This window comes from Balearica regulorum, chromosome 15 (assembly GCF_011004875.1).
Source record: "Balearica regulorum gibbericeps isolate bBalReg1 chromosome 15, bBalReg1.pri, whole genome shotgun sequence".
NCBI lineage: Eukaryota > Metazoa > Chordata > Aves > Gruiformes > Gruidae > Balearica > Balearica regulorum.
Window position 1 is genome coordinate 15,124,290 of NC_046198.1, and position 23,124 is coordinate 15,147,413.

Consider the following 23,124-nt stretch of genomic DNA (forward strand, 5'->3'; position numbering starts at 1 on the left):
ACTAAGTTGTCAGAATGAAGCATTCTGTTTGGATATTTTGTATACAGGAATTTAATCCTGCGAGATACTGGAATTTAAGGATGCTCAGCATTTTCATAATCATGTTTTATCTTTTGCAAATGTTATGAAACTAGACAGTCAACTGTCAGCTTGACACGTAACAGTATTAACTGGTTGGTACTAGTTCAACACTTCAACAGTCCTCATGAAACGATAAACCCCAATTAAGTGAGGGACTAATTCTTCTGGTGCTCTCTCTGCAATACGAAAAAAACACTGCCTAAGACTCTGCTCAGAGCTTTGTCAGTAAAGTCATATTTTAAATATGCAGTTCTCCCTCCAGTTCCAAACTCTGGCATCTTTAGCAGAGTAATTCCAGTAATGTCATACCATATAGCAACAGTGCAATGAAGATCAGCAAGCTCCTTTCCACACTTGTGATTTAATGCGGTATTCTCACCTTTCAGATTTCAGTACTACATCTGGTTTATGTTTCTACATTAACTAATCACAGATGAACAACTCTACCTGCCGTGAAAAGAGGGTACATTTCCTTGAAATTACAAAAACCCCAAAGTTTTCAATCTTCTATAGAACCACATACAAAGTTAAAAAAAATCCCAGATAGCATGGTTCTTAAACAGTTGGGAAGAAGATGTCTAAGAGAGGATAAGGAGGACATTACCTAAATATGGCCAGCTTTCTGCATGGGGAAGAATTAATCAAAATTTGCTCTCAGATAAAAATATCTACCTACATATTTTCTGTCGCATCTTTAAGAAAACAGGAGGGTCATTTACAGCATGTTTCCCATGACATTTAAACTGTATTTTAAAAAAAAAAGTTCACGAAACTTGGAAAGAAAGATCTCCCAGATTTAAATCTTTCCAAGTGTTGTTTTCTGTATGTAGTGTGCCCCCTGCCTGCCAACTCTTCTGTAACAGCCAAAACTTTACGGAGCATTCATTCATCAAGTGCAGGGATAGCACAGAATACATAGTCTCATGAGTGAAACCCAGGAAAGGACAAAGGGAAGGTTAAATGTTTTACAAGTGCACGCTGTTCAGCAAAATGAATTACAAGCAGAACACAATAATGAACTCCATAATGAATCAGGAAGGTCAATAGCAGGAAAGTACAAACAATACGTATTATCTGTTACCAAATGAAGATGATAACTACCTCCCTCGCCATAGACAAGTTCCTTAGTTTCTAAAAAAAGAAGCTAAGTACTGTGCTGGTTTCTAAAACAGCATATTAGAAGCAGGGCACATCTATGCTACTTCAGATGAAGAATATGTCCAGAAAGGCTGTGGCATCTCAATTCTTAGAGATACTAAATCTCTACTAGACAAGGCAACCTGATCTACTTGGGCCCTGCTCTGAAGGGACCATCGGATCAGATGACCTCCAGAAGACCCTTCCAACTCAAAGTATTTTATGGTTCTGTAAACTTTACATTAAACTATAAAAGTATAATCATCGATGCATTAAGCTTCTGAGGAAACTTTGGAACATCAGAAAATTCCAAAGTCAAGTTTTCCAATTCCACAGAACATCAAATAAAGAAATAACAGAAACAACTCCTACTAGCAGTGCTATCTCAAAGCCTCAGCACTTTGTCATAAACCTATATATCTAGAAGTCTGTATAATCATTATATTTACTTCCAGCACAAAACTTACCACAAATTGTCACAATTTGAGAGGAGATAAAAATACTTTTAAGCTTTATTTCTTTTTTTCAGTCAAGACTGTACATTTAAACAGTGTCACTTCATAATAGCCTACTCTTTCTTATAAGCGGTCTTGGCATTTTCACTTGTACACTTGCTAGTATAAAGATTATACACACAAAAAATTGTTTGGGGAACACATTTGAAAGTCAATCATCTAAAAGCTAAGCATGCCTTTGTGCTTATGCATTATGATTCTATTTACTTTATGAACTTACTTTGGCAGAATCAAAGTATTTTTCCACCAGAAGTAACCTATCCTTTTCTTTAATCCTGGTTATCTTGCCCAAGCCCAATCCCCATCTCTCTCCCTGTCAATCAGGCCAAACCCTGCCTCCTGCACAGCCAGTCTCATTGACGCACCCTGCAACATTTAATTCAATGGCTCTCTCCTCTCTGCTCGTTTTACCAAACTTTACACTTTACACTTTCTCAAAGGAAATCACTTTCTTCAACTTCTTGCTTCAATCTATTTACCCAGTTACCCCATCACTTCCAGTCGAATTTGTACTCCTCCAACCTCCTTCATCCTCACCTCACGTTCCTCTCATTGCTTCCCAATCCCAGGCTCATTGCCTGAGGATCATTACCTGCTCTTCTTGCCCCTTATCTCTCATTAGATCTCCACTTTCCACTCCTGACCACACTTGCTCCGGCCTCTGGTGCTCCTGATACCATTTTAAAATACATGTAATGGATACAGTGTAAAATCAAATGAGCCTTATTTTAAATGGAACTAAAGTAGACTCAAAGAATAAAGATAGAAATCTAGCACTTAATTTGCAGTAATAAAGTATTTGAGTGAATATTTGTTCCTGTAAAGGTGTAAAATACAAAAAATGTCCCTCCCCAATATTGTACTATTTTAAATAATATCATATACTTGCAAGGGTTCCATTTCGCATTTCTCCACATGCCACTGCTGGCACACGCTTCTGTGGCAAGCATTTGTTGCTTTTTAATGACTCATTACCATGTACTGCATCTTTCACCTGCCCTGGCTAAATCTTTTACACAGTACAGCTTTATAATCAGGTAGAAAAGAGAACCACGTTTCTCTGTTGAAATGGCATGTTTCAATTGCTAAAATACCCAGCTGTGTCCTGGGACATCAAAGAAAATTTCCAAGGAGAAGTTCGCCATGCCTGTGAAATGAAGTGTAATGCTGAGTCGTGAGAAGGGTAATCAGTAAAATAAACAAAGAAACTAAACGTTAGCATAAAAAGCCCTCACTCACCTGCACCAGAGCCTCCTTCATAGCAGTCCAGTTTGAGACCCTCCATGCACATTCCAGTACTAGGTAAGGATTTATATGACCTTTTGATTGGCCATATTCCGTCAAAGGTTCCCACTGGTTCAATTCTTTTGAGCAACTAAGAAAAATCAAAACTCTTCTCAATTTGGTTACCAAAAAAATAAAATTTCAATAAAAGTGACTATAAATGTTGCGTATCAGAATATTATCTGCATATTTGTTTGTCTGTGAACAGCTTTGCCAGCACTGCAAGTTTTATACAGATGGGAAGATTTTTTTATTTATTTATTACCAGTTATAATACAGAAATCTGTGAACAGGGAAGAGCTGCATTTTGTGTCTCCCCAAACAACCATTTTAAATAGGAAAAACAAATTTTAGCTCAAGTCTGTTTCCACCACTAGCAAATAACATTTTTACAACACTTCAGGCATATCACTTCTGAGGGTCTGTTAAGGGAGTGAAAAATAACTTTTTTTTATTCCCTTAAGTTTCCCCTGTATCTGAGCTAAATCCTGAGCTAAGTTTATTCTCATAACTAATGCTTTAAACCAGCTGGGTATTTTACGTCTATTGCAAGGTAAAAATACCTGTTCTACATCAGATTTAAAGTCTTACCGAATCCAATGGTCTTCCCAGAGCTGATACTCAGGAAAGATCGAAGGGGAAGCATTGTTCCGTTCATGCTCTTTTTTAGCCTTTTCCATCGCTTTTTCGTAAGTTTCTTGTGCCTAAATAAAATTAAAATCATTTTTATTTTTCCATCTTCCATCTACAAACTAACTCCATATTCTTTTCTTTTTAAAAAAAGTGATCTGAAAACTTTTATAAATTCTAAATTAAAGAAGAAAAAAAAAAGGTTTAAGTGTGTTAACTCATTGCTGAGTATATTCATTATTTGGCAGCATTACAGATGTCACGAAAAACGGATGGATGTACTCAAAAACCTCACCTTATCTAGGTATTGCATGGCCTTAAACTATTACTTCAGCCAGTTGAGAAGCTGTGGCACTTTCTGTTTTAAAAGACTGAAGTTGTTTATTGATATTCAGAATATTCTCTTGCTGACCAGAATATTCATCCTGACAGTAGAACTACTCAAAATCATTTCTAATACCAAGAGGGTACCTGTTCAAAAAAGCCATGTTGTTCATAGGCAATAGCTGTTGCTGTCTCTGGGAATTTACAGCGTTTCTGCCACAGTCCAGCCCACATATCTTCTTCTTGTAACAAAGAGTAGAGCTCAGCAAGGGAATCCAGTATTTCCTACAATGTTAAGCACACATATTTCTCCACAGTAAAGTTGTCATTTTAAAATGCAGTAGATAGCAAAACCACATGTTCTACTCTGAGGCAAATTGAGAAAGACATAGAGAAGTGTTTATATACAAACTCTTTTTAAAACTCTAGAAGGCAAGCAATTATTAACAACCAAGTACTGAGAACAACAACGCTGCATTACGTGACAAAACAACCCCTATGGCTTGTACATTGATTCGTGCTTGTCTTCCCTAATGTATCAGACCAAATCATAGAAAACAAAATTGTTTAACAAGCCAACAACTTGGTCTCTAATGTAAGAAGAATGTGTAATATTTGGCTTCCTCAGCTGGTCACAAACATGCCAAGGTAGATTGTAACGACCTGACAGACTACTAAACACAACGTCACCTGTTTACAGGGAACTCAATTTTGTTTAGCTAATAATTCTTTAAGGTCATATACCAACAGACTTGATTAGGGAAAGCAAACTCCCTTTGAGGGAGACAGAAACAATACAGACTTCTACTCAAGATCTAAAATTAGGGGCAGAGACGGTTTCATCTAGTTCTACAGTGCTGCAGAGAATTAAGTGTCAAAAGCAGATGTAAAAGAGGGAGAAAGAAAAATATGAAAATATCAATGACAGATGAAAGAAAAGCATGAGAAGTACGTAAAGGACAGAGCAGTCAACGTTGCAAGTGTCAGTATTCACAAATACACAAGGACAAGAATTGCTTCACTGAAAAAAAAAAAAAAATCCATGCTACTTTACAAAGCTTCTAAATACAACAATTTAAAAGGGATCGTCCCCCCATACTCAGCACTGCTGAGGCCACACTGAGTTCTGTGTTCAGTTTTGGGCACCTCACTATAAGAAAGACATTGAGGTACCAGAGCGTATTCAAAGATGGGCAATGAAGCTGGTGAAAGGTCTGGAGCACAAGTCTTATGAGGAATGGCTGAGGGGACTGGGGTTGTTTAGTCTGGAGAAAAGGAGGCTCAGAGGAGACCTAATCACTCTCTACAACTACCTGAACGGAGGTTGTAGAGAGGTGGGGGTCGGTCTCTTCTCCCAAGTAACAAGCGATAGGACAAGAGGAAATGGCCTCAAGTCGTGCTAGGGGAGGTTTAGATTGGATATTAGGAAAAATTTCTTCACCAAAAGGGTTGTCAAGCATTGGAACAGGCTGCCCAGGGAAGTGGTGGAGTCACCATCCCTGGAAGGATTTAAAAGTTGTTGTAGACATGGCACTTAGGGACATGATTTAGAGGTGGACTTGGCCCTGTTAGGTTCAGAGTTGGACTCAATGATCTTAAGGGTCTTTTCCAACCTAACTGACTCCATGATACTATTGTACTACACTGTCACTGTGTTACTCTCTTCACATTTCATAAGGTATTTCAATTAATAGAACACTACCTGTTGAGGAGGAGTTATGCTTTCCTGCTCATAAAATTCTGTTGTCTGTTTAGGCTTAATTTGTAGACTCAGTCCTTTTTCAAAGGCTTGATGTTCCAGCATCAGTGTAGAACGAAACCAGAGATTGTGAGTTTTACCCAGGTATTTCAGGACACAAGGTCTGATGGGAATGGGAGGAACACACTGTGACATTGCTTCCACAAAGCAATTCAGTGCACTCGGCTGGCAATCTCGCTGTACTTGATGGCTACCACTGCACAAGAAAGGGCTTATTTCACCTGCCAGAGCCTAGAAGAAAAAAACATAAAGGAGAGTTACTCGTTCATTCAGATTCTTCAATTAGAGAATTTAGATTAGAAATCCAGTTAATACAGGGAACAATCATTCAGTAAGTGTATTTCTCTTTGCAAATTGAAGAGCCCCATTTATTTCAAAAGATGCATTGACAGAAGTATACAGCATTCGCTAGTCACAAAGAATGGCAAACTTCTCAAAGCAAGTGAACAAGTCATTTATCACACAAATACATTTTCCTGAAACACCAGTCATTTACAAAGAGGAATTTGTATGTGAGGAGAGAGAGATTCTCACATGTTGTTGTCTGTCAGACAAGATTTTCCAAAGTCGTGAAAAAAGCTGTATCCAAGTCTTCTCTGCTAATGGTGTAGAAATATGACATAACTGAACAAAGGCACTCAGCAACGCTCCAGTCTAGAAACAAAATGAAAGAGATGTATACAAGTGGGAAAAATACAAATAATACTAAGGAAAACCAGTTCACAGTTATACAGTTGTTTAAGCAGTAATGCAAATGCCTTTTCCAACCAACACATCAAAAATATGTTTCCTTTAGCAATACAGACTACTGTAACAAGAATTTATTATTTTCATTAAATCTTATTTTCATGTTGATTGAGACTCTGATTCATTACTGTAATCATTTAAAAAAAAAAAAGGAAAAAGGAAAGAAGTTGACGACTTGGGTAATAGCAATGATCAAGTTAATTGGATAGAGCTGTTACTACTGTGAGAATTATTTCAACTTAGCTTTCAGCTGAGATTACATTTAAATAATTCCTAAGAAGATAAGATGCCGATATGCCGATACACTTGTTTGATCCTATACTCTGTCTTTGCCTTCACTATTTTTTTAACTGAACAGTTCAAATACACTTGCAGGTGGAGGAGGATGAAATTTAACTTTGTAGGAAAGGGATATACAGTAACAACTAGCAATTAAGTGAAGGCTTAAGAATTTTTTACCATATGCAAGTGAGAAATTAAATCAGATTATAAGAGATGTCTACAGAAAAAACACTCAGCTACAAAAAAATCAGAAGTGTGAGACAAGAGAAAGAGAAAAAAAAAGAAAGGTGTCAGGTCAGTTTGAAGATTTCAGTATTAAAATGATTTGTCAGGAACCCAATGACCTGTACCAACCTTCACTTCTCGAAGAGAGTCAAGAAATTTGTCATGCCGGTTGGTCAACATGTGCAGCTGATTGCCAATGTCCTTCTCAGAGAGCTCCTTAGTTTTAGGTGTACTGGTCTGATCTCCCGGAGCCAATTCAATGTCTATTTCAACATCCTATACAGAAGGAAACAACTCAAAGCATGCAGATATTTTCCAAGCTCTTTTGCTTTTATTCCAAACAAATACAAAATACCCTTCCAATCAACTTATTTCAGGTCTCACTATTGATTTCTGCTAGTTCTTCAGGTTCAAATATAGAACTGCTATAGTAAAGAAAAGGCTAAATGAAAGAAAGTTCTGAGAAACCCAGGCATGGTTAAACAAAAGATACACTGAACAATCTGTGCAGATCATTGTCCAAACTTATTCGGTGAGAAAATAGGAAGAGTTATATTCCATCAAAAAGATTTGGTTTTCTACAGTATTTTCTCTAAGTTACCTCTTCTTTGGATTCACTGTTTTCCCTTTCACGAGGTTCTTGTTTGACGTGGGTTACCATAGCAAACGCTGCTCTATCGTGACTGTCAGCAAGGTTGATAACATTGGTGATAGAGGGCAGCATAGCACCCTGGCAGCTTGTCCCAATCGTAGTATTTCTCTCGCACACTGCCAGCAGGAGCTAAGACATTAAAAAGCAAGGAGAGTTTTTAAATATACATTTCACTAATATTTCAAGGAAAACATCACTATGGTTTAATACTTGTCAGCAAGATAAAAGTTGCAATAATATGTTTAAGGCCTATCTATCACCTTTAGTCAATAAATACAACAATAAATTTTTATCTTAATCTGATCACATTTTGTCACCATTTTGAAGTTCATGACTACACTTTTAAGATTGTTTTTCAAGCCTCATCTGAAAAATGCTCAGAGATAGGAACCTTCTATGACTAAATTCTTTATTTTGCACTTTTTAACACGTATATTTAGTGCCTTCAATCAGCTAATGTATACAGACTCCTCTTGTTTACAGTGAAAGTCCTACCAAAAAGGATGTGGGCAAAAAGAAACCCACAATGGTGGTTTTTATCTCCCTGGAAGGCATTTCAATACTTTTAACAATGCAAAGTTATCCTCACAGTCACTTTAAATCCATGTTTTAATATGCAAATTGTTTAAAAACAAAAAAGAATCAATCCCATAAATAAACCAACCAAAAGTGCAATTTCGTTTCAACGTAATCCCACCTAACAGTTGTCATACCACCAGAGCAGACACTCTAGTCTTAACGGTTTTCTCGAAATCATCTACCATAACAATTCTTGTATTTTTTATAATCACCATCACTCCTAAGAGATGGATTTGCTTAAGATGTATTAACCTGGTAATTAAGCTCTTCGCAGAGAAAATAGATTTTAAAGGTTGATATTAAAGCCACTTTCCAAGCATCAGCATTTCATGGTTTAGACACTATATTAACTTTTAAGCACCACTGGAAGTATTTGAGGCAGCAGACTTGGTATTTTTAGCTTTGATACAGATAAACATACTACAAGACACGCTGCATAATGCTTTTACAGACAGCCAAGAAAAATGGGGAATAAAACATATTTCTTGAATTATAATTGTATTTCTGATACAAATAATTTCCCTACCTCGATGCACTGTTTTATCCAAAAGTGATTTCCCATTGCTTCCCAGTTTTGCGAACAGGTCACATAAAGTAGGCGCTCATAAACACGACGTTTCATAGAATTGTCAAAGACCTCAAAAAACTTGGCTCGGATGAGTGGCTGGGCACAACGCAAACCCGAAAGAAATGCTGGCTCAAGTTTAGCAGTAAGTTCACTACCAGAAAGATTCTCATCCCTAAAATGGAGATGAAATGACAGAGACATTGGAAAAAGAAGTCTTCCAGGTTTTGTATATAAAATACTAAAAATCAAGAGCTGACATTGTGTAGAAGCCCACATGGCATGGCATGCATCCAGGTGCAGCATTTTGAGAGAAACAGCACAGAAAATATCGCTGCTTGTTAGAAAACTGCCCCAGAACTATTGTAAAAACTCTTTCAGGATAAAATCTTATTGTAACTGTGAAACAATGTCAGCCACATCCGTATTTTGTTTGAAATGCCAAATGATACTCATCGCTAAAAACTTCTGATCACCATGTCCACACCAGGGCTTTGCACGGTTAACCAGAAAACAGAACAGCAGCAAACAGTAACTCCAAATAACATGAATCACTAGCACAAAATTAAATACCTGGCATTTTTTGATAAGGTAACTATTTTAATTATTTCATCACACTACAAAACCTGCCAGTTTAGCTAGCAAAGTAACTCTCCTAAAAGTATAATTCACAATAAATTTCCAAGGGGGGAAAAAAAAAAATCTTTATACCCTATGGATGTGAAAAGACAGACAGATTTCAGCTGTCACCACAGTGTCTAGAATACAACCAGCTATAAGGATGCCCTGGTGTCCTAGGAAGGGAAGAAGTTGGGGCAGTGGAGACGTTTTAGCAGTGTCAAAAAGAAAATCCTTTCTAAGGAACTCCTATTTTCAAATTGTCTTCTATAAATAAGTATTTTGGTCTCAGTGATATTAATGGATTTTGCATTTGCGGGGGGGGGAATAAATCACTTAATTCAGACCTAAAAAGATTAATAGTGTGTTATAAAGGTCATATATGGTACAAATTATGAACCAATAGGCTGCAATAAATGATTAATTGCTATAATTACCTATAGACATAGTTAACAAGGTCTAAGAACTGGGCATTTAATTCAAGGTCTTCTGGAAAACGCTTTTCAATGTAAGTCATCATTTTCACTAGTAAAATGGACTTCTCCCGGAGAGTAGGTGTCTGTGTTAAAAGAAGACATGATTAATTTTGTCAATTCATCTTAAAACACGCAGAGGACTGGTACGTTCAAAGTACACCTCAGCCATCCTTTATATCACTCTTTCACTTCTAAAGTACTGAAAATAGCTTGGTAGAAGGTCATAGTTCGTAAAAAAGAAAAATAACCCAAGCATTTATCCTTCTAATATATGCTAGAGAATTTCAAAATCATGACTAAAAACAGGTTTAAGTTGTTCAATGATTACAAAAATCTAACATACTTTTAGAAGTGCAGGTTCTTTTACACAGTACTAGTTTGTCAACTACTCAACAGAAAATACGGCAAATGGAGGAGGCCACAAAATGGTACAGGAATAACACAATTTAAACCAGCATTAGTCATCCTCCTCCTGAAGAATCTCTCTACCCAAGATTTTAAAACTTCTACTTTAAAATGAGTTCTCAGCAAAACAGCATTTGAGATCCAACGTCTAATAAAAGCCTATAAAACACTAAGCATCTTTAACTCCAGTTATTTTCACAGGGGATGCAAAATACTCCAAACCTCATCAAGGACATCTAAACACATATAACAGATCCTTACAATCCTCAATGTCAAAACCAGATGAATTGTAACACTGACTTACAGTTATTTAGTATTTGAGAGAAATAATGATTTTATCTTCTCCATTTACCTGATTATTTACCTGATTAGCTGCCATTGGGGAATTGTTTTTCACCCACTCTTCCACTATTTTTACCACCGCACGAAGAATTTTGGCATCGGTAGATTTTTCAATGAGAGACGTTAGAATAGCTTGTATAAAGTTTTTCCTCATTTCCATGCTCATCACAGCCAGGCGAGTTTTCACAAGATCCAGGCTTAGCATTACCAGTTCACTTGTACCTGCTATGGATGCAAAAAAAGGGTTAGAATTCTGTAAACATCTACAAAACACCTAGTAAAGAAATCTGCAAGATGTAGCTTCAAAAATAGCAAGATCTGTTACCTGTAAACATATCCCTAAAAATAATCTTTTCAGAATTACTACTTTCCATTCCTGAACAACTGAGACAGACTCCTTAAAAAAAAAAAACAAAAAAAAACAAAAAAAAAAACCCACCCAAATCCATTCAAAATCCTAAAGGCATGCCTGTGGGGTTTCATTTCGGTATATCTTTGGTAAAAGGTATCATAGAACCCCAGTACCGAAATATTGCAATTAAAGAAATTCTCTATGATGCAGCACACCTATTCTGTTCTGCTAATTTCCCGACTTGCTTATCTGTCAAGTTTAATAATTTTCCAATTGTTTCTCAGTGTTAATAAAATTTGCAAGGTTCTCATTTACCTAATTAAAATATGGGCTGGGAATCTAACAGCAGCAATTCTTTCCAAGTATTTTCTTCAGTAGCTTTTTCATTAATAAATTACAGTGCTCTTTACTAGCACTGGATTTTCCACTACAAGAACATCTGATTTTTTTCAATGACTCATGACCTAATTCATGTGTCACAGACAGAATTGTAAAGACTGAAAAAGATGCTCTTTTAAGATAAAAACAAAAGCATCAGCTCCAACAAGTTAATTTCACAATTTCCAATATCATCAAATAGGAAGGAGTAAAAAAAGTAGAAGCATAGAACAATCAAAAAGAGTCAGCCCCCCTCTCCTCAATGTTATAAACTCTTGAAGAATTTCAATATTTCTATATATGCTGTAGCTCAACAAATATTCATTAACCATTCACTGAAATGTTTGGGTTAATACCCAAATTCATATATTAAGCAGGTAACAGGAACTCAAAAGTCCATTTTTATCCTTCAATACATCAGTAATATTTCTCACTAATGCTGAAGTATTTTTTAACACCTAATAATACACACAAAACTCTACAAAATCATTTAAATCCCTTTAGGATGAGGAGATTTTAATACTTTATACCACTTCTAATCATTAACTTTTATATCTATGTGAAATACCTGTATTTGCTTCTGCTGTTCCTGCTGTAGCCTGCGGGTTTAAGTGTTCCCTGACCATCTTCTGCAGAGATCGCATAAAAACTGAAATCAATCTGTCAATATAGCTGGGATTGTTACTGCATGCAGACTTCAGAATCATTAGAGTACCTATAAATAAAAACAATAGTTAAGGAATAAAACTTAGATTGAGCATGACCGGAGTAAGGTTTTCAATCGGGATGTTCTCTTTCCACAAAAGTATTTTGTCCTACCATGAAAGAAGCATGGGACTAGAAGTTACAAAAATCCAGACAGATTTGAAGAAAAGTTTCAGTCTCAAGTTTAGTCTTTAGTCTAAGACTAAAAAGTTATTTTTCCATTAATCTAAATATCTGAAAGTTCTGTATGTAAGTGCCTGATGGAGGGCAAGGGGGAGAAAGGGAGGACAGAAAGAGAGGGACTGAGAGCAGATAGTTCTCCAAGACTTTAACAAAAACAAACAAACAAACAGTTAATCAGGCAACACAAAATTTGGCACACAAAGTTCAGCCTCAAACACGGAATTAATAAGATTTGCATCATGTGATGGTAAGATTGCAGTGCTGCTTTTAAGTGAGCTCTGGACACAGCGTAAGAAACATCTTCCTTGGTGAGTTTGTCATAAAGTACGTCCTGACCATCTGACAAACAGGCAATTCCCGAAGCAAAATTACAACTATCTACCCAGATCACAGAGTAGAATCGTGAAGGACATTTGCCATTCAAATCAGCAGTCTTCCAAAATTGTGCAATTTCAGGTCTGTGTTACCAACACAACCAGTTCTCGGCCAAACTGGATAATTCCTAAATATCTTTGTCATCGTATTATGTGGCTGCGCTCTCTACCAGTTAAATAAGTATAAATAACAAGAAAAGAACATTTCTGCTCTTCAGAATGGTAAATGCTAAAAATTAAGATTTGCTCACTCAAGGAAAAAATAGTATTTTTGTAATTTCTTACCTAGTGAGAATTCAAGATCTATAAATAAATCTTCCTACACTATTTAAATCAGCTGATAAATGAGGCTTTAAAAACAACAGAAAAAGAAAGTATAAGGCAATAACATGCAAGAATGTTTACACTGTTTCTTTGAAATATTCCATTCTATCTCAGAGAAGTACCCAGGGGATTTTGGTTTTTCCACGTAACACGTTTCCACTAACTTTTACTTTATATTTTGGTTAATCTGAATGCTACATCTTTTTTCTATGCATATTGAATAGAGAAGGCTTCCATCTAGCACTGCTGCAGCTCCCCACTTCCAATAATTGTTCCCAAGTCAGCTACCAGGAGAAGACAGAATGCAAAGAACCTCCCAGTCCCTTTCTTCACAAATGACAGGCATCCCCAGCTCGTCTCTCAAGTCAGCTCCAAATGCTTCCCACAGCTTCCTCTGCATGACACCAGATTTCTATTTCCTTATGGAAAATAAAAGCTCATGACAAAGATAAAAATGGGCACTCAACCTACGTCTACTAGAGATGCGGGAAACTTACCAAAGAGCTGAGAAGGGTTAGCATTAGTGGCTTTTTCATAATTAGTAAGGCCTTCATAAATAACCTTTCCAACTGCAGCATAAAGGCACTCCAGCTCTTCATACTTTGAAGCTACACTTGAGGTACCTGCAGCGTTTAGAGAGTTGTGTTTACTTTTGGTAACATCAGCCACAGAACAAGGAAAGAACAGTTACAATGTGAACATACAGTCATCTATACCATCACAGAACATAATTCTGCTGATAAACCAAGGTAACACAAGCAGATCCCTCCTTTATATAAAACTTCTTTATTATCCAACCTGTATGTCTTCTATAATAATGTACCACTACTAAATAATTTATTTTGGTGAGAAGTCTGAATTACTTTTTTTAAAGAAAATATTATCTAAATTAGTATATATTAAGACATGGCATATCACCTACTGTCTGTCTTTTTACACTTTATCTCTCTTGTTTTAGCAAAACAGCAAAGCTTAACAACTAAAAGATTGCACTTCTGAAGCTGAAAAATTATAACTGCAAAAATACATTAAATTTACAGCGTGCATTTCTTGAACCAAAGTTATGACAGCCACAGGTTATTAAGTTTTTATGTCAATGGATAATGATGTATTCCACACGATCACTTATTTCAGCTTTTCTTTTTTTAAACAGAGGTTGAAAGTGCAAGCTAAAATGGACCATTAAATGCAGGAATCATAAAACAGAATATTAGCACATTCCAAAGAATGTCTTTACCCCACCCTTAATCACTTAAGTTATGCAGCAATAAAGGATAAAAGGAGGAAGAAAATACCACACACTTGGTTCAGTAGGGAAAATGCCCATCAAGCGCGAAAGCAAACTGTGGACTGCTCTCAAAACCTTGGTGTTTCCACAAGTCATACAAGCTGCTACACCTCGTTGCAGGGGTTTGAAGCTGCTAAGGATAGCAGGGGGCTGCAGAACAGTTAACAGGAAACTTAAGACCTCTAAGCCAGTGCAAATGTTGGCAAAGTTGGCCTGATTGGGTTGCTCCTAAAGAGAACATATACAAAAAGGCAGTGAGTGGGGGAAATCACACAAGTATTACACAGATTATTCAATCCAGATTAAATCTGTTGAAACCCTGTAATAAGGTTGAGGTTTCTACACCAGCAATGTTTCATGTCCATCTCTTGGATAAGTCATACAATATAAAACTGTAAAATACAATGTGCTATAAAATCTTTAACCATAAAAGTGTTACTTAAGCATTTACAGCATGTTACTTCTGATGTTTTTTGTTGTCCTCAGTTTTGAAAGCTGCCCGCAAACTTGCTGGATAGAGATGCTTTTGAGAGAAGATAATGTTTTATGTCTTTGTTGACATCTTTCAGAGACAGGCCTTAAGTGAAGAGCTAAGACAGCATGCTCTATGGTAAGTTATAGCTTAAAGGTTAGAAAAGGGGATATTTGGAAGGAAAAAAAATAATAATTAAAACGAAATATTCCTAGACATATCTTTGTAAACCTACAAAATGATCATTAAGACAGTAAATGTGTCTGTTTGCTGCAGAAACTACATTCTTTTTTGTGAACCTCCTGTATAACTGATGCCACTTAGCATAAAATTAAGATATAAAATTCCTGTTCCAGAGGGCTCATAACCTTGTATTAAGTAAACATCAACTATGGCCACCTTCCTCAGGGCTGAGGGGTGGTACAGTGCATTTGCTTTGAGGTGGAGCAAGGAGAAGCGCAGCAGGCTAGGTTTTGATTTTGGCTCACTCTTAGACATGGTGCACTATGTCCACCTCTCCCAAGTCCAGGCAGAGGAAAAAGATGGCAGTTCACGTTTTGGAAGCCCGTGTACTCTCTGAATTGCACTCTCCACTGTTACTTTTACACCTCCACCACCTTCCCCTCTGTTCCAGAAAGGGAGGGCGACGTTGGTCTGTACATAACATGCAGCTCTTTCTCAGCAGCCAGCACAGATATGCACAACTTTGTCCTCAGTGCAGACAAATCACTCAAAGTCATGATTTTCCACACGTCATACTGCTGTTACTGCACAGCCTCCATCGCCTGGCACTTAAATAGCTTTGCAACTGTGTAAGTAAGGAAGATGAGTAGGAGGTAATCCTTGTGAAGAGTGGTTGGAACTGACTACGGTTCTTCCTGTTGTAGGCTATCTAATGCCATCAACAGGAAAAAAATATGAATTTAAATGGCAATTTTCACACAGGTTGCACACTACTTAGGAAAAGATGAGTAAAGCAACAAATATGAGCTCCCTGGGGCACTATCAATGCTTGTAAACCCAAAACAAATGGAGCCACATCAAAAACTCTTCCAACAGGAGAACAGGATGAAAGTAGATACTTGCCCTTTCAAGGACTGTCTCCATAAAGACAACAGCATTATGAAATCAGAGAACATGTAGATCAACATTTGGAAAAAACAGACCACTGCAAATTTTCATGCAATCTTAAGACGTTTTAAAGTTTCTAAAAGTATTCAAAAAAAACCCAGAAAAGTGACATCAAGAGAGCTCCTAAAAATTTAACACAGTAAGAGTTGCTAGTCTATTAAATAGCATGATACAAATAAAATAGGCGTAGAAAAACTTATCATATGGCAAAAAGCACGTAAACAGCATACAGATGATAAACTAAATATGTTGATCATCAAATACAGGAAGCTAGCCTTTCAGTGAATGTCATATTGCCATAATGTAGTCAGAAAACTACGAACCAACAAAACCAATCTCAGTTTGTAAAACTTCCTACCAACAAAAAACCTACCACTACCAAGCAGGCCATCCAAACAAGCAAACTACAACCTATTTCAAAAGGAAAGTAATACAGGAAGTTACTCCACCTGCTCCTACATCTATTTTAATATTTGTAAGTACTTCAGCTATACAGATTCTAATCACTGATGCAATTCACATATTTAACTTATGTGTTTCACTACAAAGAAGAAAAGATTAAGACTGTAAAAATTAGCACCCGGATAACCCTAGTATTCAAATCAACATATGTGCTAGCGAAACCTAAAGACCTGCAGGACTAGAACGTTACCTACCACAGTCATTAGCAGCTTATCAAACCACTGCAACTTCAGTTCTGACTTTGGCCACATGTCTGGTCGTAAAGCTGTTTTCAGAAGGTTGACACAGCGTCGAGACAGCAATTCCCCAGGAGATCCAGCAGTGTTTGAGTTGTCATTTACCTGGCAATTAATCAGAGTTAACAAAATGACACCCTTTTCTAACCAACTCATTAATTTATTATACATTCCAAGCAAGCATATAATTTCTTATTTCTGAAATGGATAAGCTTAAGTAGTTTTATCAGTATAGTCACAGAGTATTTAACTGCATAAAAAGCTGACAACTAATAGTAAACACAAGAATTAGTGTCTAAACTGCTAGCTAATTACCCCAAACCACCCATCAAAGGTATATTAAAAAAAGTTTAATCCCATGCGTTACTACTACAACTCCGAACACGCTCAAGATGGTTAATCTTTTCTGTTTGCAAGGTGTCCATAAACATACGCAGCTCTCTACTCAATTCATCTTTATACTTCAAGAGCACATCCATTCTGTGCAATGGACTGTGGTGTATAAAATCCCATGTTGCCTCCCAGCTGAGTCTTCTGCAGAAGCACAAGTCATAAAATTCATCAGCTTTGAGCTACACCCAGCTAATATTCCCCACTCCAGAAAAGTTAATTCGTAACAAAATTTGGTGAAAGCCTTACATCCACATGCTGCATGAGAAAAAGTAATTCCATGTATTTGATTTTGAAAATACAATTACAATCGTTATCCTTAGATACATAATTGTCATCATCTTTCCCTATTAAACTCTCTGAATATTCTTTGGATTTTGGGTAAAATACTCTTGCCATTACATCTAGGCAACAGAACAAGCACTCTTTGCAGCATCAGGCAAATACATGAATGAATTAAGAAAAAACACTTATGTGAACTTTTTGAAGTCTTTGCCTCGCTCCTGCCAAATTCTACAGTCACGTTTATTTCAATCATGTCACTCCTGATATAGTACTCGCTTGAAAAGAGAAAGTAAAGAACAAACAAAATGCTACAAGTGATCAACAGTACAGTAAAACGGAGACTCTTTCAATTTCAAAATCTGGATTGGAACTGTTCACATTTAAAGCTTTAATTTCAAAGCGCACGCTCCCTGCATCAAGCTATAAGTGTACAATGCCAACAATAAGATGCTAAAGCACACCTCTCGTGAACAATATCCATCATTTGTGAAATGAAAAATGTACAGAAACTGGTTACCAAATTTAATTTCTTTCCTCCTTAAAATAAAAACATTTTACTTTTTGTACACTTTCACATTAAAGTTTCTTAACCTTTCAGTAAAACAAAGTTTACAAACACTACAATAATCCAAGCATAAAAGGACTCTTATGAAAAGAGGGGTTTATGGTTTTGGCTACTAATGCCACATTGGTATTTGCATATCAGAATAAACACACTACCTGGCAAGCAATTCTAATCAAAAAATTCACGACTGTATCTGTATGCTGCTTGTCAATCGGCTTGGAAAGAAGCGCATCAGCTCCTGGCAAGGACTGGCTACGTCCAAACACCTGCACGTATACAAAACACAAAAGAGGGTAACAACAAGCAGAACAGATACAAAATATTTTCTAAAAGTATAACCTTCAATTCAGGGAGTTTTGAGTTATGTGGAAAAAACAAGTACACTAAATTGCTTAGTGCAGGTTACAATTTCAGAGTATCTAAACAAATCCTGAATTTTTCTTACCGCACTTATTGCTCCTGTAGCTGTCCTGAATCGTTTTACTTCTTGGCCAGAATCAACAGACAATCCTCTTTTAACAGCAGATGATGCAGAACTTGCTCCTTCTCCACCTGCACTTGAATCCATATCTGAATCTGGCTGAAATATCAACAATGTGCATGTTAAAAAAGCATTTAACTGTATAACAGTTCAATCTTTACCAGTTCATTTAGACTTCCTACCTGCTGGTCTTTAATTCTTTGCAATTCCCATTTAATAACTACTTCAGCAAGATCCACGGCCAATTTTCTTTGCTCTATCGTAACACTGGGAGTGAAGCCCAGTCTCTGCATGGCACTAACCATATGCTGAACCAAGTGATGTCTCACTGGATAATAAACCTGAAAAGATGGTTTCACAGTCATGTTAGCCATTAACCAATAAAATTCTACACAAAAACTACAAAGTCAAAATAAACTAAAATGGTAAAAGTCTTCAATCCCAAAGTTCGCTAAATGCGCGCCATGTTCAAATTTTGCAATTCAGAAAAGTAACCGGTGCTTTGAAAATAAAGTTTTGGCCACAACTTTCAGTAGTGACTACCGATTTCATGTACCCAAATGAAAATGTTCTTTTGAAGATACCCAATTTCTCTCAAGGATCAATCATTCCAATTTTTTCCCAATCCTTTTAGAGAGCTACAACTCACGTTTGGACACACTCAGATATTTTTTCAAAATGCACTGAGGTATAGATTCCTGAAAAGTTACTTAAATCCATGTTAGTTAGCTGTCACTTTGGGTCATATTTTAATATGCATTTTCAAAACTGCTCCTATACTGATGTTTTGCAGCATTCCCCCACGCGTTTAATGTTTCCCAACATACATTAGCTGGAAATAAAAGTTACCTAGTTAACCCCACAGAATATATAAAGTCAAACAAACAAGGATTACTGGAAGATGGAAAAGAATATGGTTCTGCACTTTTTTTGAACAACTCTTAAAGAATCCCCCCAGCTCTGTTAAAGGGCACTGCTAATGCATGTGCAATGAATTCATCTGGCAGACTTTCACCTAACAGTTTGAGTTCTAACTTCGATTCCGATAAAGATTAATAAGTGGCTTGCTATTTAATTGTAATCGTTGTTTCAGTGTTAAATCAATATCTTTGCAGACAGCGATGTCTTTTGAAGCTAAACCATATAAATCAGATTACGTTTTTTTTCTAATCAAGCTGCCATTTTACCTCCTTGATATCTGAAATACAGCAACTACCACAGAAAGTGGTTCAAGTACCTTGAAATGTTGTACTATCAAGTGCAAAATATGGACTAGTTGGGGAACCGTATGGCCCTCTTCCACAATGATTTTTCGTGTCCAGTGAGTCAGCATCTGATGTCCATCCTCCATTCGAGCAGGCACAGCTGGAGTCAGAATCGCCATCGCTTGCCTGACAATAGCTCGGGCCTCCATTGCATGAGCTTTTAAAAGACTATGAAAAACCTAAACAGCAAAGTTTCTGATCAACATTACACATATTTACAAAAATAAAACATTTGTAATGAAAGAGAAACTACAACATACGTTTTCTAAACAACACATTTTTTTTCTCCTAAAGGCCCATAATTTGGTAACTATATGATGTATAATTCTGTCTCCCTTAAGTTCCCTTTTTCTTCCTCCCTCTCCACTGTCCAATTTTAAGTTTTCCTTTGGTCTCCACATTCTGTCTCAACTGAAATGCCTGTCTCTTAAATGAGGGAACATTACCAGTTTTGTTAATTCAATCAAAAGGACTTTTCATTGCCCCATTTACTCTCTCTCTTTACACTGATCCTCAAACTTCTTTCTATACTCTCCTATCCCCAAATAAATACGTATTAATATTTACTTTACTGCTTCTGTATTTGTTTGTTGCACATGAATTTAGCTGTTACTTGTATACTAAGCATCCAAAACTACTGTGCACCCTCTACTCTGCATTTTAAAATAAAAGAAAACACACTACAGAACTTATCAACATCCCTTTAAATGTGTGAATACAAGCCCGTAGTCAATACCTGCAGAACTATCTTCTTATGTATGGCAAATTTTGCAATGATGTGTGCCAAAAGCAAGTGTCCACTGTATTTGCACGCCGGGTCCACACATGCCTTGGACAGGAGGCAAGGCCAAGCAAATGTCATTAGGCGTCGGAGTTTGCTGTTCCGGTTTTTGTTATTGTCATGAATGTGATGTGGAGCATGCTCAACCAGAAGCGTGGCAAACTGCAAGAGGTATATCCTGAGAGAATCCAGCATATCAGCCTGTTTTTCCGGATCAAGTACCTAGTCCCAGGGATGATCAAACAGGAGAGGAGGAAGGTGAGAAAAAACAAAACAAAAAAAAACCCAACCCAACTTTAATATCTATAGGAGCAAAGTCCAAGTTTTTTGCTTTTTGAGTGTTTTTTAAGACAACTAATAACTATAACCACTTTTTTGGTTCAGTTTAATACTCACAAAACAACCTCTTGAGGTGACAGCTTTTAAATAATGAGCACATCTAGGAATTTCCAAAGTGCTAATCTATATTAAGGGAAAAAACAAACTAACACAGCAGAGAAAGAAAAAAGAAAAAACCCCACATACCACCACCCAACCCTCATCTTCAACATCATCTATTCTATAACTGCTAAGCTAATTGGTTGAATGAAGTCGACATGAATTACAGAGATACTGATGTTTAGTTGTGGAAAGTTTTGCTTATGAAAAAGACTGGGATTACAGCCATGTAAGCCCTATTTCTAAAGACAGACATTCAAATCCTAAAGACATCATAAAGTGAAAATTCTTGTCCAATCCTACTGATGGATCTCACAACAGTTCAAAGTTACAATGTGATTTGATGTAACTCATCAAGGTATTTAGAAACAGCACCACTAATTCAGATCAGGATTGAAAAGTGAGAGGATGTATTGGGTTTGCCTGCCAAGGTTTTGGTAACGGGAGGGCTACAGGGGTGGCTTGTGTGAGAAGCTGCTAGAAGCTTCCCCTATGTCCGACGGAGCCAATGCCAACCGGCTCCAAGACAGACCTGCCACTGGCCAGGGCTGAGCCCATCAATGATGGTGGTGGCACCTCTGGGATAACGCATTTAAGAAGGGGGGGAAAAAAAGCCAACCACACCAAGAGCAACTGTAGCCAGAGAGAGGAGCGAGAAGATGTGAGAGGAACAACTCTGCAGACACTAAGGTCAGTGCAGAAGGAGGGACAGGACGCACTCCAGGCACCAGAGCAGAGATTCCCCTTCAGCCCATGGAGGACCCCACGCCGGAGCAGGTGGAGACACCTGAAGGAGGCTGTGACCCTGTGGGAAGCCCACACTGGAGCAGGCTCCTGGCAGGACCTGTGGCCCTGTGGAGAGAGGAGCCCACACCAAAGCAGGTTTGCTGACAGGACTTGTGACCCCATGGGGGACCCACGCTGGAGCAGTTCATGAAGAACTGCAGCCCATGGGAAGGACTGATGCTGGAGAAGTTCATGGAGGACTGTCTCCCGTGAGAGGGACCCCACAATGGAGCAGAGGAAGAATGTGAGGAGTCCTCCCCCGAGGAGGAAGGAGCAGCAGAGACAATGTGTGATGAACTGACCACAGCCCCCACTCCCCGTCCCACTGTGCTGCTGGCGGGGAGGGGGGAGAGAAAACCAGGACTAAAGTTAAGCCCAGGAAGAAGGGAGGGGTGGGGGAAAAGTGTTTTTAAGATTTGGGCTTATTTTCTCATTAGTCTACTCTGATTTGATTGGCAATAAATTAATTTTTCCACAAGTAAAGTGTGTTTTGTCCATGATGGTAATTGCTGAGTGATTTCCCTGTCCTGACCCCAACGCACAAGCCATTCATCATATTTTCTCTCCCCTGTCCAGCTAAAGGGTGATAGAGCGGCTTTGGGGGGCACCGGGCCTCCAGCCAGGGTCAAGTCACCACAGACGAACAACCTTCTGTTTTAATTTTCAAACACTAACATAAACAAGGGTTGTTACCTTTGTTATAAAAACACTAGTGATGCTTTCTGGATTATCTCCCTCTGGGTTTGGAGGTCCCAACAGCTGTTCGCCTTCTCCCTTTTCAAAGCTGTACAAGAAAGCAGGATTCAGGATATGTTGCAGCACCTACAGAATATAAACGAAAACCCATTTATATTCAACTACCAGATTCTTCTAATGACAGTCAACATTTGAGTAACGTCATATGCAAACCTGTGTGTTAGACACACTGTGTTACAAAAGGAAACTATAAATAAAACCTTAAGAAATAGATAAGCTACACACAGATTTTTTCCACCTCTTTCCCCCTTCCAAGGGCAAAGATTCTTAGAAAGTGTAAACTCAAGTAGTTAGCACTGAAAGCAAGATGAATTGCTGTCTCTGTTTATTATCACTCTGCTTCAGGTATGATATTTTCACCTAAATGGCTCTGCCAATTATCAAACTCATTGACATTTAAGTAAGCAAGTTTTGTTGCCCTAGTTCCCAAGAAGAAAATTAAACCTAAATACCAGGCTTCTGTGATTTAATTGCTTTAGTTACCTTGGCTTTGAGCTCATCTCCAAAGTTTGGGTCATTGAAGTCTACAAACCGGAAGAACAAAGCCCGTTTTTGAGGAATACTGTAGCTTTTAGGGATCTCTTCTTCCATGTATTCCTTTAGGAAAGTCATATTGCAGAGAAATCGACCCGTAAAAGCCCGAAGCAACTGGAAGAGCAACTCTATATCACCATAATTCCTTCTGTAAAAACACACAAAATAAAAAGCTTCTGTGAAAAAATACCCAAACCAAACTACTACGCTGATGACTTGGTGAAGAAACTAATCTTGGTTTTAAATGAGCAGAGAGCCAAGAGGAGGCAGTACCAGAGGCACGGGTTTAGAGCTAATGGCAGTATTATGAAATATAT

General features: G+C 37.6%; 1 protein-coding gene across 11 annotated transcripts in view; it reads right to left on the reverse strand.

The window, feature by feature from the left end:
- The window catches only part of TRRAP (transformation/transcription domain associated protein), a 96,989-nt gene that overhangs the window by 35,514 nt on the left and 38,351 nt on the right, over positions 1–23,124 (reverse strand). For 7 of the 11 annotated variants that reach the window (XM_075768055.1, XM_075768060.1, XM_075768057.1 and 4 more), the window contains 21 exons: positions 22,757–22,955; positions 22,211–22,339; positions 20,249–20,515; positions 19,485–19,691; positions 18,430–18,588; positions 18,212–18,346; positions 17,922–18,032; positions 16,485–16,631; positions 14,240–14,453; positions 13,435–13,560; positions 11,920–12,066; positions 10,632–10,846; positions 9,836–9,957; positions 8,742–8,955; positions 7,586–7,765; positions 7,114–7,260; positions 6,265–6,384; positions 5,674–5,961; positions 4,119–4,256; positions 3,609–3,721; positions 2,973–3,108 (listed from right to left, as the gene is read on the reverse strand). In XM_075768055.1, coding sequence (XP_075624170.1) covers positions 2,973–3,108; positions 3,609–3,721; positions 4,119–4,256; positions 5,674–5,961; positions 6,265–6,384; positions 7,114–7,260; positions 7,586–7,765; positions 8,742–8,955; positions 9,836–9,957; positions 10,632–10,846; positions 11,920–12,066; positions 13,435–13,560; positions 14,240–14,453; positions 16,485–16,631; positions 17,922–18,032; positions 18,212–18,346; positions 18,430–18,588; positions 19,485–19,691; positions 20,249–20,515; positions 22,211–22,339; positions 22,757–22,955 — 3,514 coding nt within the window. The remainder of the gene's footprint in view (positions 1–2,972; positions 3,109–3,608; positions 3,722–4,118; positions 4,257–5,673; positions 5,962–6,264; positions 6,385–7,113; positions 7,261–7,585; positions 7,766–8,741; positions 8,956–9,835; positions 9,958–10,631; positions 10,847–11,919; positions 12,067–13,434; positions 13,561–14,239; positions 14,454–16,484; positions 16,632–17,921; positions 18,033–18,211; positions 18,347–18,429; positions 18,589–19,484; positions 19,692–20,248; positions 20,516–22,210; positions 22,340–22,756; positions 22,956–23,124) is intronic. The other 4 variants (XM_075768064.1, XM_075768062.1, XM_075768063.1 and 1 more) reach the window with 1 other exon arrangement.